At 46.5% G+C, this 19,143-nt stretch overlaps 1 protein-coding gene across 2 annotated transcripts in view; it reads left to right on the forward strand.

Annotated features, from left to right (window-relative positions):
* MTNAP1 (mitochondrial nucleoid associated protein 1) overlaps window positions 1-19,143 on the forward strand; it is a 147,977-nt gene that overhangs the window by 87,391 nt on the left and 41,443 nt on the right. The window contains exon 3 of one of the 2 annotated variants that reach the window (XM_086930986.1): window positions 8,320-8,427. In XM_086930986.1, coding sequence (XP_086787112.1) covers window positions 8,320-8,427 — 108 coding nt within the window. Of the gene's footprint in view, window positions 1-8,319; window positions 8,455-19,143 lie in introns of both variants that reach the window. The other variant, XM_086930985.1, reaches the window with a different exon arrangement.

Below are 19,143 nucleotides of genomic sequence, written 5' to 3' on the forward strand. Positions count from 1 at the left end.
GTGACACTCTGGAGGGAGGCCAACAACATGCAAATCATTCTTGTTTCTGTTAATCTAAGAATAATCTAGCCCAAATTGAGAGACCAACTTCCCTCAAGACAGGAATTTAAGCAACCCCAGACCAGTGGTTCCAGTCTGGAGTGGCACAAGGGACAAAAAAAGCGGTGGGGGGTGGAGAGCAGCCCAGAGTAATTTTCAGAGGCTAATATTAATTCAAATATTCCGCCCTTCACTTTTTTGTTTTCCTAAGTACAACACTACTAGCACCCCAGGTATCGCCAGACTTGAGCCCAGTGTTCACTGTGCCTTGGAAATCAAGGTGGACCTCTGTGATGATGAACGATCTCTAGATCTTGAGCTGTCATGGCCTGGGGTGGACTGTGCAGGGACAAACGGCACATACTCATTTAAAATATTTTGCATGTCTTGAAAAGGCCATTTAATAGGTAACGTCTTTTTTTGTGTTTTTTTCACTTAATACTATGCCCCCTGCCTCACCCACTTTTGCAAAGGACTGTTGCTGCCACAGTAGTAAAATATATTTCAGGAAAAATACAGAGGTGGGCAAGTAGAACATTAATAGGGATTGTCGAACGAGAGGTCAGTTAATTATCCAGGACTGCTCCTCCATCATGGGGGGTACAGGTGCATCACCCCCATACCCCCCGCTGAAATCCATTAGATACAACCAACAAAAATAACATGAGAATAAAACATTTATATTATCATTTTATTTGTTATCCTGCAGATTGCGAGGAGGGGCGGGACGGGACCATTCATACTAACGCTGCAGCTGCAGCACCAGGGAGGATGGGAGAGTGGTGGGCACTGCTAAGTGTGGATGACGGTTCTGCCCTTAGCCTTTTTCCACCTAGTTGTGTTGTACAGCTGGATGGAAAAACCAATACAGGCTCCCAGTCTATGTCTGAGCGCTGAACCGAGGCCTTGCTCACTTTGCCACTGGATTCAAGCAAGCTGGGCTGAAGACGGCTGAAGTGCCAGAAACCAGTCCTCGGTAGCTTGTTTCCGGTCCAGGGAAGACATGGCTTGGCAGTTCAGGCTGGACTGTTCCCATGAGGCACAGGGTCAGACTGATTTGCATATGGCCATGTCTGAACTGAGGTGGCAGAGTGGGCTAAAGAACAGTGATGGATTAAACCCAGATCAGTTGACTGGGGGTGAGTGCTTGTATTGTCAACGCTCCGTCCATCATTTCCTTTGGTTTTTCTTTGTTCGCCATAAGTTGGCAGGGTATGCTCAGATGTGAGTCCCTTGCTCACTTTGCCACTGGATTCAAGCAAGCCGGGCTGAAGACGGCTGAAATGCCACAAACCTGTCCTCGGTAGCTTGTTTCCGGTCCAGGGAAGACATGGCTTGGCAGTTCGGGCTGGACTGTTCCCATGAGGCACAGGTTCAGACTGATTTGCATATGGCCATGTCTGAACTGGGGTGGCAGAGTGGGCTAAAGAACGGTGATGGATTAAACCCAGATCAGTTGACTGGGGGGTGAGTGCTTGTATTGTCAACGCTCCGTCCGTCATTTCCTTTGGTTTTTCTTCAGACCAATCCCAGCACTGCTTACATGCTGTGAATAGCATTACCAGCAATATGAGCAGCACTGGGATTGGGAGCTAGGAGCCTACGCAGTGTGCAGCAGTTCCTGGACGTCCGGGATGTGAGGATCGGGAGGAAGGCCATGGCCGTCTGTTCAGGTAAGTGTAATTTTAATAATTAAAAATTTTTTTTCTTTAGTTTGTATTCCCCCTCCCCACCACTTCACAATGCCAGCGACTTCTACTGAAATTATCAGTCTTGCCTCTAAGCGCTATAAGACAAACAAAGCCCTCTTCATGGTATGTAAATCGTTGGGTAAAGGTGTGCTAAAGACTCTTCAAAATTAAAAAGTATTTGTTTGAGGCATGTGTGGCTGTAAATACACATGCTGTGCATACTCCTATCATCCAGTGTTGAGCCCTGATGTGTGCAAGTTGTTTTTCTTCAAAGAAGTCTTACGAGTCACAAGGTAGAGTGAGTCCTTCTTTTAGTGGTAATGCCCATGGTCATTTACTCCATTGTTAGATTGTTTTCTTTTCTGCTGTCGAGTTAGGATGTGTACTTTCGTGTTCCAGGTCGACACCTTGCGGTGCTCTATTCAGTCTACATGGATTCCTCCCGTTCATTGGTATTGTCCTTCGATTTTGTCCCACTTTCTTTCTTTCATCTCTGGTCGACAATAGTTACTTTGCTCGAGTGGGGCTTTCAGGTCGGCTGCGGCCCACGTGAGCCTTGTCCTTCGGGGCCTAACTCCGTTATGGCTGCATCTCTCCAACATGCCTTGATGGTGATGGAGCGAGCACCATTGAGATACAGTCCTTAGTTCCACAAGAAATACCATGAGAGCAACCTCTATCAGGTCTGTAATTTGTGCCTCTCTCTTGAGCATAACGAGGCAGCCTGTGATGACTGCCATTCGCTTTGTTCCAAAATGACTCTAAGAATCCGTTGAGCTTGTTGCCTCAAAATGTCACGCTGGGGTGGTGATAGCACTTCATACCCATTCGGTGTCGAGGACACTGAGGGGGTGGATCATCCACAACCTTCAGCTGCAGACAAAGAAGAGCTCTTCCCAGGGTAAAACTCATGCTCTGTGTTGGAAATTGAGGATCGTTCTCCAGTCCAGAAGGGTGTGAGTACAACCCCCTCTCCCTCGACACCGCTCTCAAATTGATCAGCCCACCTCCTAAAGGCACACAGCCACTCATTCTTTCGGACCGACAATCCCGTCAGGCCATGGTTGCCTCCGACTAATACAGACACTGCGTCCAGGTCCGGCTCGGTGCTGAAAAGCCCTTGAAGCTGACAGCTTCAGTTCCAGCTACACCGATGCCAGTACTGAGCCGACCTTCAGTGCCTACTGCATCTGCCTTGCGCTGACCAAAAACTGTGCGTTGAAACCGCAGGCGCCCTCAGAGCCGAGACCTTCGGCATTGACCTGCAAATCTGACGCTGGTGCCGGCACTGTTGAACCGATCCTCCACAAGCTGCAAGAAGAGATTGCTGCAATGCAGAAACACTTGGTCATTTATCCCCATACTGTCCGGATCCTTGCCTGCCATGTGGGATCTACTGCTACTCCAGCTCCCAAGGGCCAGCTGTCCTTTTGAGGAAGTTTTGGATGTTCCAGTTCCAGCTAAGCAGCGCAAAATGATTGATAAAGTGACCTGCCCTTTACTCCTTCCGCAACCATCCTATTTTTCAACTTTTAACAAACCCATCTGCTACTCCAGGAGAACACCTTGATATTACACCCCACTTGTCTCCTCACTCTGACATGGGTGAACATGGGGCAGGAGATGATGCACATGACATTCCTCCACATGGTGACCCATGGGACTGCTACGATACAGTTCCACCTGGCGACACAGAGCCTGACCTGTACCCTGCCAGCCCCTCTCCTCTGGTCGATTCTACATCCTATCAGGAGCTGGTAGGTATGCAGCCCTATTCCACAAGTTGATCCTTCATACAGAGCCCTTAGATAGGACTTCCTCTTTGAAACACTCTCCTCCACTCACCGCTCTACTGAATACCTTCCAAGGCTTAAGGGCATGTTATGCCACAAGCCTGACATCTTTAAAGATCCTGTCTTAGCCAAGGTCATAACACCCACTGTAGATAAGAAATATAAAGCTTCCCCCACAGACCCTATTTGTATTCGTGACCAACTCCTGCTTGACTCCTTGGCGATCACTTCTGCTCGTAAGCGGGCCAACTCCAGAAAGAGAGCAAGTGCATAGATGCTGCAGACAAGAGAATAGCTGCGCAATCCGCCAACCATTGGCATATTGCCAACTCCATCGGCCTCCTCTCACATTATGACCGTGCCTACTGGGACGAATTTGAGGAGCTCCTTCAGTAACTCCGTGAGGAACAAAGGAAACGGGGGCATGGGATAGTTTCTAAAGAGAAGCAGATATCTAACACTATAATTTGCTGTGCCCTAGATGCTGCAGACAATGTTGCCAGGTGAGTTAATTCTAGCGTTTTGTTTTGTAAGCACACCTGGCTCCGTATCTTCAAACCGAAAGTTCAGCATTATCTGCTAAACATGACTTTTCGGGTCAGCACCTTTTTGTGTTCACAAGTTGACCAAATGTTAGAAAAAATAAAAAAGGATAATAAAAAAGGATACAATGACAGCTAAATCGATGGGAGCACTTCAGACACCTGCTTTTCGTGGCTCCTCTTGGCGGCTCAAAGACCACCTTCCACAAAGCATTCATGTCTTACCAGGGACAGCAATCCCCAGTCTTTAGAGGGCCTTACTCGGGCAGTAATTCTAAAGGAGCTGCACTGCCACCAAACCCTGACCTGCCCCTTCCCCCCAACTTCACAACACTGGTCGGGGGCACCTTCACAGCTTTGTTTCCACATGGCAGCCCATCACCTCAGACCAATGGATGCTGGATATTATCCAACATGTTTATTGTCTGGAGCTCACTTTCAAGCTTTCCACCATTCCATCTCGCGAACACAGACTCTCTCCAGAACACCTACAACTTCTCACAGAAGAGGTCCAAGCACTCATTTGCAAAGGGGCTATAGAAAATGTCTCATACCATCAGCAGGATATGGGAGTGTACTCCCTGTACTTCTTAATACCCCAAAAGAACGGGTACTTCTGACCTATCCTGGACATCAGACTACTAAACGAATACATCCTATCAAAACACTTTCCTATGGTCACCCTACAGGATGTTATTCTGTTTCTCCAGCAGGGCGACTTCATGACCGCTCTCAGTCTGAAGGATGCTTATTTTCACATACCAACACATCCTGCTCATCGCCGATATCTGAGGTTTGTGGTCAGCTGAAAATACTATCAATTCAAAGTATTCCCCTTTGGGTTACTACTGCCCCTGGGTGCCTTGCTGTGGTGGCCACATACCTGTGCAGACATGGCGTTCACATCTTCCCTTACCTAGACAACTGGCTGATGAAGAATGCTCCTCGCCAGCTATGTCGCAAGCACAGACAAGTCACAATAGATCTGCTTCACAGGTTAGAAGTTACCATCAGCGCGACAAAATCCAGCCTCTAGCCCCTCCAAATCCCACCTTACCCTGGGACCATTCTCAACAGGGAGGTAGGCTTGGCCTATCCAAACCCTGCTCAACTACTCCCTCTTTTCCAGCCACATCAGCAAGTCTCAGGCAGAACTGTCAAGGGCCTCCTACGCATGATGGCCTCCGGTATACAATTAGTCCCCCATGCCTAGTCACACATGCAGCTGTTGCAAGAATGGCTAGAACAACAGTGGTCTACCAGAGGGTCATTGGAACAATATCATTTTTTTTCATCTGCCACACTTGTCGCTCTCTGCAGTGGTGGAACACCAACCACCATTTTCAGGGATGGCCTTTACTTTACCCTGTTTCTCAGAGTACCCTCATAACAGACACAGCCCATACGGAATGGGGTGCTCATCTATATGATCCGACTGTTCAAGCCTGATGGGGTCACCACATCAATTACTTGAAACTTAAAAGTTCTAGCCATCCATCTATTGTTGAAAGCTTTCCTACCTCACCTAATATGCAAAGTTGTCCTTTTCCATGCGGACAATATGACACCTATGTTTTAACTTGAAAAACAGGGGGGGTAAAACGCTCACCACAACTCTCAGACTTATCCCAGAGCATTTGCAGATGGGATTTTCATTACAAAATGAATGTGTTAGCCGAGTACCATCCAGGGATGAATAATGACTTCCTGAGTAGGGTGCTGCAACAAGTCCACAAGTGGGAATTCCACTCTGAGGCACAGAGTCAAGACTGATTTGCATATAGTTGGGTCTGAAGTGAGCTAAAGAATGATGATGGATTCAACCCAGATCTTTGACTGGGTGTGAGTGTCTGAAAAGTTTCAGCGCTCCGTCCGTCATCTTGTGTTTGCTTTGTTCGCCCTAAGTTGGCCGGGTATGTCCAGATGTCGGCCCCTTGCTCACTTTGCCACTGGATTCAAGCTAGCCTGGCTGATGAAGGGTGTTACCTAGAAACCGGTCCCAGCTTGCTTGTTTCCGGTTCAGGGAAGACCTTGCTTGGCAGTTCAGGGTAGACTGTTCCCATGTGGCACAGGGTCAAGACTGATTTGCATATATGGGTCTGAACTGAGGTGGCAAAGTGAGCAAAAGAATAAGGATGGATTCATCCCAGATCTGTGACTGGGTGTGAGTGCCTGAAAATGTTCTGCAGTCCGTCCATCCTCTCCTTGTGTTCACACAAACAGACAGGTAGTAAATAATGGTTAGGAATTGCACACTAAATTTTTGCAGTCTGTATGTATTTTTGCTGTACTAATAGGTTGGGAGGCAAAATCTGTGTTTAGTGTGAGGGTCACAGAACAAGCTACCTAATAAATATTAAGTAGACTGGCCATTATTTTCAACCTCCATTCCTGCATTCTCAAGTATTAAACTTTTTTAAAGGAGCCTAGGTTCCAAAATGGAACTGTTGCTCATTTTAATCAAGCATTGGTAATGCTCTGGTTTCGTCTATGTAATGAAAAAGAGCTGTTTTCATTAATCATTGTCCAGCAGAAGAAAAAAGCTCCCTGACAGATAACATGGGAGTAAAGAGGATGTGGTGCAGTGGCCAGAACTTCTGACTAGAGAGTTAGGGATCCCAGTTCGAGTCTCAGCGGTGCCACGTAACATCCTGTGATTCTATGCAAATCACTTAATATCTCTGGGTGATACATTGTTATATAAATATGCTATAGGAGTAAAAAGCAAAAAATTATGAAAATATAGTTCCACCAAAGCGGATGCTAATAGTATTTCAGCTGCGGGAAACTGTTAAGATAGGCAGAGGAGGAACAAGCATTGGTAAATGCAGGAAAATTTGCTACAGCTAATAGGAATGGAGGAAATGTGAGTGGCATGCACAGAAACCGAAAAGAAGCCAGGAAAGCAAGGAGGCAGGCTATAAGTCCCTTTTAAGTTTATATTAAAAACAATAGGTTTTTCAAGTACAGCGAAAGCGCTGTGCAGGCGAAACCTAAAAAAGTGGTGCTTCTCTCTTCCAGAGTCTTCCCAACACTGTTCCCTATGGAAGTCCAACCACAATTGTTGTAACAAACCATTGATATATCTTTTTGCGATTTTCAATTAGAAGAGTTTGTGCCTTTTATGCCCCTTCCTAATTTCTGTTTGGCATGAGTCATTATTCAAGTTTTGCAATTCTGAAATTGATTTCCTACTGCAAAAGTCATTTAATACATAGAAAATATACTTTGTCGCTAAGCCTTTACAAACTGCAGGGTTTGCAATCACAAAATCATTTATTGCGTCTGGCTCTGGGTCCCGTAGCTAAATGTAGAGCTGACCCTCACTGATGAGGCGGATGTAAGGTGTAACCGGTCTGAGGCTTCTTGAGTTGTCATGTAATAAGGACGTGGCCTGGCAGTTTAGGCATATTTGTATGAATCAAGAACAAGATTCTTTGTTTTCCTGACCCATTCCCCTGGTTCCTTTTCATGCTTTCTGGCTGGGACAACACTCACACAGTAGAATAAATTTTTTTTAAAAAAGTAAACAGTAAATAGCCGAAATGGGAAAGCAAACGGGGCTTTGGAGGATTTTACAAATGCCACAATTAGAGATGCATTTTCTCTCCATTTCAAGTAACGTGAGATCAAGTGAGGTGTCATCCATGGGGTAATGGGACCAGGGGGTATGATGCGCATTGTCTTGCCATCAAAGTGGAAGTCTAGAAGTTTCCTCTGTTGTATTGCAATGTAGTATTCTGCTGTCTGCAAATATTGAAGCAATGCCATGACTGAAAAAAATACGGTTTCCAATCTTTTTGAAGAAGGTGGTGTATTCTTCATCCTAAACGTGGCCCCTAATCTGCCAGGTTTAGACTCACTCAAATTGGTCGAAAAAAGAACTATTTGCCACAATTGTCACTAACACAGCTTCAAATATTAGTGGGGAATTCATTGTGGGGCTAACGTATTAGTTAAACTAGGCAATTATATCTTTCTAGCATGGTAAACCTATATCTTGAAGGCTTCTGAATTCTTCGTGTGGAGAAGTGTAAGAATCTTACCTGTGGCCTTCCCCAGGCCTTGGAACTCCTTTTCTTACCACAATTGCCTCACTCCACCTACTGAAACACTGCGGTTCAGATCATTCCATCAACATGGAACCAAACCATGTGATAGTCTTAAATGAAAGTTAATAGTCCGTGTCTCTTTGAGCTTCATGGCTTTGCTGATTAGTAGTAATGTTTTTGTTTTCATCATAAATGTTTATAGCACCGCCATCAGAACGACGATTGATGAACATGACACTTGGAGAGTTGCCCTTTTGGATTTCTTCTCGCTCAATCTCTGCAAGAGAGATCACTGGGGCAACACAAAGAGGTGAGGGATTTTGCCAAGTTACCTTGGGTGAGTTTATTTCCTTTCTTGTTTGTTGTTGGGGGTCTGTATTTATAACCGTTGCCGAGTTATAAAGGTGAAGCCTATCCTCCTGAGCATGACTGGGACTGGTTCCATATTACAGAGAGCAGCAGCAGCCGACATGTTTCACAATCAAAGCAACTACCCCATGAAAAAAGATTATATTTTTAGACATAGTTTATTAGAAATAAGGTATGTGAGGGTTTTGCCCAGGAAGTAAGTTCATTTGATAGGGTTTTCTAAGCGATCTGGAGAAATATCTTTTATTATATAAAATGAGATGTGAAGATACCTTCATTAGAATTGAAACAAAATGAGTGCCGTTGTCGGTGGGTTATGGGGAGGAAAGATTGAAGGGGCTTCACTTTTATGGTGTAGAATGACTCCTTTGATGTTTTACAAAATCCTTTGGAGTTGATGTCCCCTGATCTTAACAGCAGAAAGGTCAAAAATACAGATTTGAGCTTCTTAAAAGTCCCCTATGAGTGACCGGCCACACCTGTGGGAACAAGGATGGACTGCTGCTCTCCATTAATGTAATCTTGAGCAGTTGGATTAGGAAGATGGATCCTTTGGTACAAACACTGACATAGGCACATTGTTTATTTGCCTTGAAATGGTTTCTGTGTAGATCATTGTTTATGAAATTATTGGAATTAATTGTAGCAGCAACAATGTTATGCTACCTAGCTGTAATCATTGATCAGATAATGTGACTGTTAATTTTTCATGTCTCTGTCAATTATTTGAGATCTATGTCTGATGCTTATAAGACCACTGTCCACCAGGATCAGTTACCTGCTGGATTCTGCCTGGTTTGCAATCTGGCTATTGGGCATACCTAGGCTGTCCGGTTTTCGGTTTAAACCGACTCTGCCCGATTTTACACCACTGACTGCAAATCAGCTGACTCGGTTTAAACCGAGTATTGCTGTATTTTTCACATTAGAATCACCACTTGGCCATTTGCAACTTTTGGCCACTTGAGGGAGGGCGCCAGAGTAGTACAAACTCAGCATCCGAGCTTCAGTCCTGGAGCCGAGGGTGGGGTGGGGGGGTAAAATGTGGGAATAGCAGTATTTCAGCTTTCCCGAGCTGACTGACCGCCAGAGAAAGGCAGGCGAGGGGGGACGCTGCAGCCGCGAGCTCCCTGACAGCCGTACAAATCATCAGCCGAGAGTGGCGCCGGGGGAGGCCATGCAGAGCAGATGGTCCGCCCTGCTGTGTTTTTAATTGGAAAGGAGGGGTGACATTTGCAGCCACTCAGGTGTGTTTGAAGATACTGACCCTCATTCAGTGCGGGCAGAGTGTGACAAAGGAGCTACAGAGACAGCAACTTCTCTTTTCGAAGCCAGCAGCCGGGGGCGTGAAGAGTGAGCAGACTTTTTAATGGTGCCAGAGGCAAAGCTGCGCCTCCTTTCAAGGGGTTTTGTCGACCAGGAGGTCCTTGTGCTGCTACTGGGGGGGAAACACCAATGACATCGATGTGAATACATCGCGGTGCTATCGCACCGCGACTTTTACATCGCATTGTGGCGCGATGGCATTAACATCGCATGCACTTATAAACGCATGCGATGTTAAAATGCCATTACAACGCAAGGGAATGCGACTTTAATAAAAACGGAAACAGTTACAAAACAAACAGGAAAGGGTTGACACAATACAAAAAACACGGGCTAACATATATTTTATATACATGACGGAAAAAGGGGTGACACAAAAAACAGCTACTCGGTGCACTATCAGTTTAGCACGCACACGCTAAAGATAACAGAGACCCCAATAAAGCAATACATTTGCCAGGCCATTTACCAGGCCCGACGAGAATCTGCATTTAAAAAAACAATACATTTGTATGGTTCTTTGGCAGACGTTGGGGCATTAGGCACACGCGCACACACAAACAAACCAGGGATGTTTACACTCCTACCTCTTAAAATCCGCATTATCTTGTTTGAATTTGTACTGCTCTCTTCAGATACCTCTCTGGCTGCTCAGAGGCCCAGACATGTGAGTCACTCTGTGTCAGAAAGGTCAGAGGACACATTGTCATAGGTGCTTCGGGACCCTGTCGGGCGTATGAAGCGCTGTGTAAATCGGTGTCAAAGACATCACGAGACCTAGTGACAAGCAACTAGCGCCTAGACATATAAACTAAGCAAGAGCGGCTATTTGAAAAACTCACACATGCACAGTTACAGATTTAACGTGTAAATGCTAGTATATTAGTATGACCTAGCTCCTCATACTGCAGCCAGCAAAAGAAGAAAGACGGAAGACGCATTTCTTTAAGAAATAATAACACCTGTTGCCCACGGAAATCAGGAGTTGCATGATTTTTGCTGAATTGCAAGTAGCTGGTCTAGATAATGTACATAAATCATTATTCTACGTATGATATTCAAGGATTTAATTATGCCAGCCAGCTATTAGTTGCCCCATTAAGTCGATACTCAGTGTGTTAAAAGCATGCAATAGGCAATTCTGGCCATCTGTGGGGTATCTCTGCCATTGGCCAGTTCAAATGTCTTTTGATGCTATCAGTATTCTCCCCGGGATATGGCATGGATTATGACACTGATACTGAAAATTCATTTATCAAAGTGCCATGATAATATTACTGAAGGTCATGGCCATTACAAGGCCATTTTATTTATTTATGCATTTTTATATAGCGCGGACTTTACCCGAAGGCATCAGAGCGCTTCACAATAGGAACAAAAATGATACATGATGAGAGCATTACACGAGAACAGATTACAAGAGCAGACGTTAAGTTACATAAGGTAAAAGTGACAATTGTGAGCAAACAAAAATACATGAGGTAGTAAAAATTGAAAGAGATGAATGTGCTTCCAATCTAATATGCTATAACTGTACTGAGCCTTTATGGAGTTTGTACAGGCGGATAATCTGTCCACATACTCTTGCGATATGGTGATGGCATTTCGTTTTTGAGCATTACAGCTGAATTCGTTCTTAGGGAATGCATGCAGTCCTTCAAACACAGGCCAGTGTTACCCGCGCCAGCAAGTGGGAAGTGTTGATACAGACAGTACTGGGATTGTCTGAAGGGCAGCTATTCTAGTGAATCAGCAATTAGAGCCAGTAACTGCTCTAACATTTGGGCACATCTCCCCAGCTGCACTTGTACGTAACGTAGGGTTGCACTGGAATACCTGAGATTGTAGGACAGAAGGAGGGGGTCACATTAACTAAAATTAGGGCAGCAATCCCATTATCTCTGGTTGTTGCTGCGTGTGATATTTATAAAAGCAAAACAATCTGGACAGTGTTGCCTAGAACATCTGACTGCAGTGCACTGGCGGTTCATGTGACATATCAGGGTGCAGTGCGCAATGGCACCTATAACCCGTCTAACTGTTGGCACATGTAAGATCTCAAAGTGCAGTACATTGGTACTGAGTATGGCGTTACGCTACAAAACATTATTTTTAAAGTGCTGAGATGATACAGGGAACTTCCTTTCCAGTTTTCGTTTTTAAAACATAAAAGGCTACGTCATTTACAATGCCAATAGCTTAAACTCACATAAATGCGAGACCTATTGCATTGCAAATGCTTGTTAAATCTGAGCTGCAGAATCAAAGGACAATAGAAAGTATTTCATGACTTTACTAAGCTTCTGGAATGTAGAGCAGTATACAGTTTCTGAGGAAAAAATGAAAAAGCAATCATAAAAGCAAAGCGTTCCATAAACATCGACAAAACACCGTTTCAGTTGTTTTTTATGGCGCGAAAATGAGTAATCACTGAAAAGCACTGTTTTTTTGAGGTATGGAAATCAATGGTAAACACTGAAAAAACACCACCAGAATTTACCAAAAATAGAAACTGAAAACAGGAAAGCCTAGGCATACCATAGGTCTGCATACGTGAAATCTCTGTAATAATAATGTGTGAACTACCGTCCTAAAATCCTTACCTGGGAAAAAGTACTGAATCTTCTCACGTAAGAAAAGTTGGATAGAATAAGATTTGACAATGGCTGCTATCCGGTAAGGCAAACTTGTACAAGGATCGAAATAAAACCTGTAAATCTTCACAGTTGTGATCATGGATAGCTGAAAGCCACATTTCAATAGCATTCCTTTGTAGGTAGTTAAATCTGTTAGGATATCCTCACGGTCAATATGCCACAAATATGGCATCCATCACTAAACCCATACTACCAATATGACTTCGGGAACTGGAGATATTTTCCAGATGTGACCTTCAGAATTTTGCACAATTCACAAGATAATTGCTATACACTAATTATGAGAACATCGTCACCTGGTCCAGCAATTCTCTATGATACTGGGTTAGTTTGCAACAAAAGTATCGTGAATGCTCTCAACTCAAAGGTCAACTCTCTCATGTTGTCATCAAAGTAGTTATAGGTCTTTGTGAAAGCAGGCAGTCCAACATGCCACAAAATCATTACTCTAATAATGCAATTAAAAATCGGTAACTTAATGCCTACTTCAGGGCCACATTGACCGAAAGGAGTCATTCCAGCATCTCCAAGATCCAAAAGGTAACACTAATATTAATAACATTTCCTTACATTACTGTGCTCTACCTTAAAGGAATGAACAAAGGTAAGGAAATTAAATAGTTTGGATACCCTTGGGGAATTGTATACTGAATTAAGTTTCAATTCCCTTTGGCATGCAGCCTTGTCAGGAGGATTAAACTAATTGGGTGTCTCCATTCAAAAACTGTACTTGCGTTGTCTCCACAAAAACAGAGCTGTCCCAGGGGGGGTTACTCAGCTTGTACCTGCCCTTCAGTTTTGACCGAACTCGGGGTAAACACAAAGGTCGAATCTTTGAGTAAAGATTTTAACGAGGGTTTTATTGGAATATAGGTCTTCTTCTGCATAACAATTAAAGAGTTCGGGGAGAGAGAGTTTCAGTCTCTTATAAAGGGAACGTAACAAAGTTCAATAACTGGGTGTTCCGGGTACTTCCGTCGATACCAAAGGTGGTCCCAGTTGTCTCTGAGGAGGGTTTCCGGACTTGGCTGTTCCGCCGGTAGCTGAGGTATCCTCGTCGGGACCGCAGGAACCCAGAAAGCAAAAAGGGAGAAAACTAACGGTTACTGGGATGTCCAATACAAACAGTGGAGGGAAGGGGGAGTGAAGGGAACCAAGTGACAGTGAACTTTACTAACGTCACGACGTGCTCTCAGTGCTCGTGAAGGAAGGGGCACATGGGACGCTAAGTACACTCGGCAGCGGTTATTACTCGGTATGGACGCTACTCCGTCCGACCCACCCCGCTACTCGGCCCCGTACCTTGTTAAGCCACGTTCCTCCCTCGGGACCGTGGCGGGGCGATGCACCGAAACGTTGGCCTCCAGGCTTGATGATATCAGCTGGGCTCGTCTGCACTCCGTCCTCCTCCAGATACACACTCGCGTTGTTCCTTCTTCTCTCCACACCGTCTTCCTCCAGGGAAACGCTGTCCGTCGATGTTGAAACGCTTCCGCCTTTTGATGTCGCTCCGTAGATGGGGGGCGGAGCTGCGGCAACCTTGTCGTTCCAGTTAAAGGCGCCAGGTCCCGTTTCAGGTGGTATCCAGCAATCGTCCTGTTTCTCTCTCCACTCGTTCTCTGGCAGCTGTGGGGACAATGGGCAAGGTGAGAGGGGAGCGGTGGACCACCACTCTGGGTCATTTCGGGGTTCACCTAGCACCCCGTCACATACCTCCCCCTCTGGCTTCTCCCGATCGGGGAGAGGAAAGACCCGGGACAGAAAGTCTGCGTTCCCATTGTCTTTGCCTTTGCGATGCTGCACAATGAAGGAGTAGGGTTGCAGCGATAGAAACCACCGAAGTACTCTAGGGTTCTGGCTACTGTTCTGGTGGATCCATCTCAAAGGGGCATGGTCAGTATGGAGGACAAATTGGGTGCCTTCTAAATAATACTTCAATTTATCGATGGCCCACTTGATGGCCAGCGCCCCCTTCTCGATAGTGGAGTAGTGACATTCTCGTGGAAACAATTTCCGGCTTACATACAGTACCGGATGTTCAGTCCCGTCCTCTCCAACCTGGGACAGTACTGCACCTATCCCCACATTAGAGGCGTCTGTAGCCAGTATAAAGGATTTTGTGTAGTCGGGAGATAGCAATACTGGGGCTGTAGTCAGAGACCTCTTTAAAGATTGGAAGGCTTCTACAGACTCCTGTGATGGATGTGTGAACCGTTTGAGCGGGACTTCTTTTCGTAGGAGATCTGTTAGGGGGGCAGCTGTCTCTGCAAATTTAGGAATGAACTTACGGTAGTACCCTACCAGCCCCAGAAATGCCCTCATGTCTCTTTTAGTTGCGGGGAAGGGCACCTTCTCTATTGCTCTGATCTTTTCGTTTTGGGGAGCAATGGCCCCGTCGCCCAAAACATATCCCAGGTAGTTGACCTTAGTGAAGGCTGCTCTTGACTTTTTCGCATTAATATGCAGACCGGCTTTCCGTAAGGCTGAGAGAATGGTCTGCAAGTGTCTCATGTGTTCATTCCAACTGTTGCTGTATATAACGATGTCATCCAAGTTGGCTGAGCTGAAGGTGGTATATGGCCGCAGTACTTGGTTCATGAGACGCTGAAAAGTCGCTGGAGCCCCATGAAGGCCAAATGGAAGGACAGTGAATTCATACGAGCCTTCGTCTGTAACGAAAGCGGTCTTCTTCTTGTCTTCCTCACGAAGAGGCACTTGCCAATATCCCTTCGTGAGGTCAATGGTGGTGATATAACGGGCGTCTCCTATCTTCTCCACCAACTCATCTACCCGTGGAATCGGGTAGGTGTCGAAGTGGGATACTGCATTTAGCGCTCTGAAATCCATGCAGAATCTCTTCGACCCATCTGGCTTGGGGATCATAACGATCGGAGATGACCAAGGACTCTGGGATGGACGTATTACTCCCAATTGGAGCATCTCGGAGACTTCTTTCCTTACGGTTTCACGGCGAGCTGCCGGAATTCTGTAGGGCCGTTGTTTCACTATCTTCCCTGGTAAAGTTTCAATCCTGTGTTCTACCAGAGTGGTTCTTCCAGGAGTATCAGAAAACACATCAGAGAAGGGGGCCAGTATCTCCTGTAACTCTTGTTTCTGTTTGATTGTTAACTCGTCATTCACCACAAGCTGCTGTAGGGATGACTGTGAAGTTGCTGATGGTACGACCATGTGGTTGTCTTTAGGTGGGGGCCCTAACCACTCCTTAAGTAGGTTGATGTGGTATGTTTGTGTTTTCTTGGCAGTTATCCTTAACCGGTATGTGGTTTGCCCTATGGCTTCAATTACTTGATAGGGGCCTTGCCATTCACTCTTGGAACTGTTGCTGATGGAAGGAAGCAGAACTAGAGCCCATTTTCCTACAGCAATCTTGCGTAGCCTCTTCCCCTTGTCGTAGTTCATTTTGTTTCTCTCTTGTTGACGGTCCAGTGAGGAGTGAGCTAACTCCCTGAGCTTCCCCAGCTTATTTCTCAGCTGTGTCGTATATTCCAGCATTCCTTTCTTGTCTTGTTCTTCCTCTGTCTCCCACATTTCTTTGGTCATTTCCAACAGTGACCTGGGAAGGCGGACGTACAACAATTCAAAAGAAGAACAGCCTAGGCTGCTCTGTTTTTGGGATCGGATCACGAAAAGGGCCAGGGGTAGCAACCTGTCCCAGGATGGTCCTTCTGCGCTCAACATCTTTTTCAAGGTCAGTTTTAGGGTCTGATTGTACCTTTCGACGAGACCATCCGTCTGGGGGTGGTATACCGAGGTCTTCAGGTGTTTGACGTTTAGGAGTTTGCATACCTCCTTCATTAACTTGGAGGTGAAGGGGGTCCCTTGGTCGGTGAGGACCTCTTTCGGAAAACCCACCCTGGAGAACAACTCCACAAATTTCTCAGAAATGGCTGAAGTCGTAGTGGTACGTAAGGGAAAGGCTTCCACGAACCTGGTGGCATAATCGACAACAACCAATGCGTATAGGTGACCTCGGGGAGTCTTCGGTAGAGGGCCTATGAGGTCCATGCCGACCCTTTCAAAGGGGGTTCCTATTATCGGCATCCTCTGGAGAGGGGCGGCCGTTGGTCTTTGCGAGTTTCTCTTTTGGCATATCTCGCATCGGGCACAGTAGTCCTGCACATCTTTATATATTCCGGGCCAAAAGAAATGTCGGAGAACGACATCCGTGGTTTTCTCCTTGCCTGTGTGTCCGGCCGTTAGATGTGCATGGGCAAAGAATAAGACCTGCTCTCTAAAGGACGTTGGAACCAGCAATTGCATATCCCCATCACTCTGTGCTTGTCGGTACAGTAAGTCTTTCTTGATCAAGAACCTGGGATATGTCGGGCTGGTGGTGCCTTCGCTAGCGTGGGCGCTTTCCCAGGCGTTATATAATGTCCGGTCTTCAGCCTGCGCAAAGCGGAAACTCTTGTCCATAACCCACGGTTCGGGAGAGAGGTAGGTGGCTTTGGGAGAGGGAGACGGGGTCAGGGTTTCCCTAAAAAGTTAAAGGAATTCAGGGTTATCTGTCCCCAGAATCATGTCCTCTGGTAGGGAGTCCACCACCCCCACCCTGACCTTGCAAGGATCTCTTTGGGGCAAGTATAGTGTTAATTCAGCTACCGGGTATGGTTTTACATCGCCATGTACGCAGCGTATGTAAACTGTGGCCGGGGTAGAGAACTGTTCAGGTTTAACGAATCGTTCCTAGACCACCGACTGTCGGCACCCGGAATCTAGTAGAGCTTTTACTATGAGTCCGTTAAGCTTCATACTCACATAAAATGCGCTACCCAGCTCCGCCGAATACATCACGGTCCTTGGGAGGTAGCCCACTTCCATGGGCTCTTCGGGAGTTTTTTTCCTAGGGCACAACCTGGCTATGTGGCCCCACTCCCCACATTCGAAACACTGGGGCCCCCTGTTCATGGGGGAGATCATTCCGGCTGGACGGGACCGCAAAGCTTCAGTCCCTACTTTGGGTTTTTTGTCCGGCTTCCCTGGGACTATCGATTTCTGAGACTTTTCTGTTTTGTCAGCGTCCCATACTATCGTCCGGGGCTGGGCTCTGGCGAAATGAGACGCCATCTCAATGGCTTGGTTCACGTCCAGACTGGCATGTTGACGTAACCAACGCTGGGTTGCATAAGGCAGAGCCTCCATGAACTGATCTAGGTATACTTTATTTAGTATTTCCTCCTTGGTGCACACATCGGGTCTTAGCCACTTGTCAGCGGCCATCCTTAGTCTGAAGAAGAGCGTCTTCGGATTTTCTCCTGGGACTCCCCGCTCTTTTCTGAATTTCACTCGGTAGGCCTCCTGATCTAGGCCTAAATGGTCAAGGATGACTTCCTTAATTGTCTTATAGGCGGTGTTCCCTAAGGGGTTCGCGGCTTGATAGGCCGACTGGGCCTCACCAGTGAGAAGAGGAGCCAGGAAAAATGGCCACTTTTCGTCAGGCCATCCCATAGCCCGGGCTGCCCTCTCAAAATTGAGGAGGAAAGCGTCGGGATCCTCTCCGGTTATGTATTTTTGTAGGGCCACACCTGCATGATGAGGGGAGACTTGGCGTACTTCTCCCGTTATGACTTGGGTGAGAGGCGGCACATTCTTAAGGCCTTCGAGTTGGGCGGTGACGGTGGATTTAATCAAATCCCTGTCTGCTTGGGCGGACTGTATTTGTTGCTGTACTGCCCATTCGAGCTTCTCCTGGCCTTTTATGATGTGGTCAATAAGGGCTTGCATCTCGTTCTGGCAGATGGTTGGTGTTTCTGATCCCACTTCTGACACCAGTTGTCCCAGGGGGGGTTGCTCAGCTTGTACCTGCCCTTCAGTTTTGACCGAACTCGGGGTAAGCACAAAGGTCGGATCTTTGAGTAAAGATTTTAACAAGGGTTTTATTGGAATATAGGTCTTCTTCTGCATAACAATTAAAGAGTTCGGGGAGAGAGAGTTTCAGTCTCTTATAAAGGGAACGTAACCAAAGTTCAATAACTGGGTGTTCCGGGTACTTCCGTCGATACCAAAGGTGGTCCCAGTTGTCTCTGAGGAGGGTTTCCGGACTTGGCTGTTCCGCCGGTAGCTGAGGTATCCTCGTCGGGACCGCAGGAACCCAGAAAGCAAAAAGGGAGAAAACTAACGGTTACTGGGACGTCCAATACAAACAGTGGAGGGAAGGGGGAGTGAAGGGAACCAAGTGACAGTGAACTTTACTAACGTCACGACGTGCTCTCAGTGCTCGTGAAGGAAGGGGCACATGGGACGCTAAGTACACTCGGCAGCGGTTATTACTCGGTAGGGACGCTACTCCGTCCGACCCACCCCGCTACTCGGCCCCGTACCTTGTTAAGCCACGTTCCTCCCTCTGGACCGTGGCGGGGCGATGCACCGAAACGTTGGCCTCCAGGCTTGATGATATCAGCTGGGCTCGTCTGCACTCCGTCCTCCTCCAGATACACACTTGCGTTGTTCCTTCTTCTCTCCACACCGTCTTCCTCCAGGGAAACGCCGTCCGTCGATGTTGAAACGCTTCCGCCTTTTGACGTCGCTCCGTAGATGGGGGGCGGAGCTGCGGCAACCTTGTTGTTCCAGTTAAAGGCGCCAGGTCCCGTTTCAGGTGGTATCCAGCAATCGTACTGTTTCTCTCTCCACTCGTTCTCTGGCAGCTGTGGGGA

The sequence above is a fragment of the Lissotriton vulgaris genome, chromosome 7 (assembly GCF_964263255.1).
Source record: "Lissotriton vulgaris chromosome 7, aLisVul1.2, whole genome shotgun sequence".
Classification (NCBI taxonomy): domain Eukaryota; kingdom Metazoa; phylum Chordata; class Amphibia; order Caudata; family Salamandridae; genus Lissotriton; species Lissotriton vulgaris.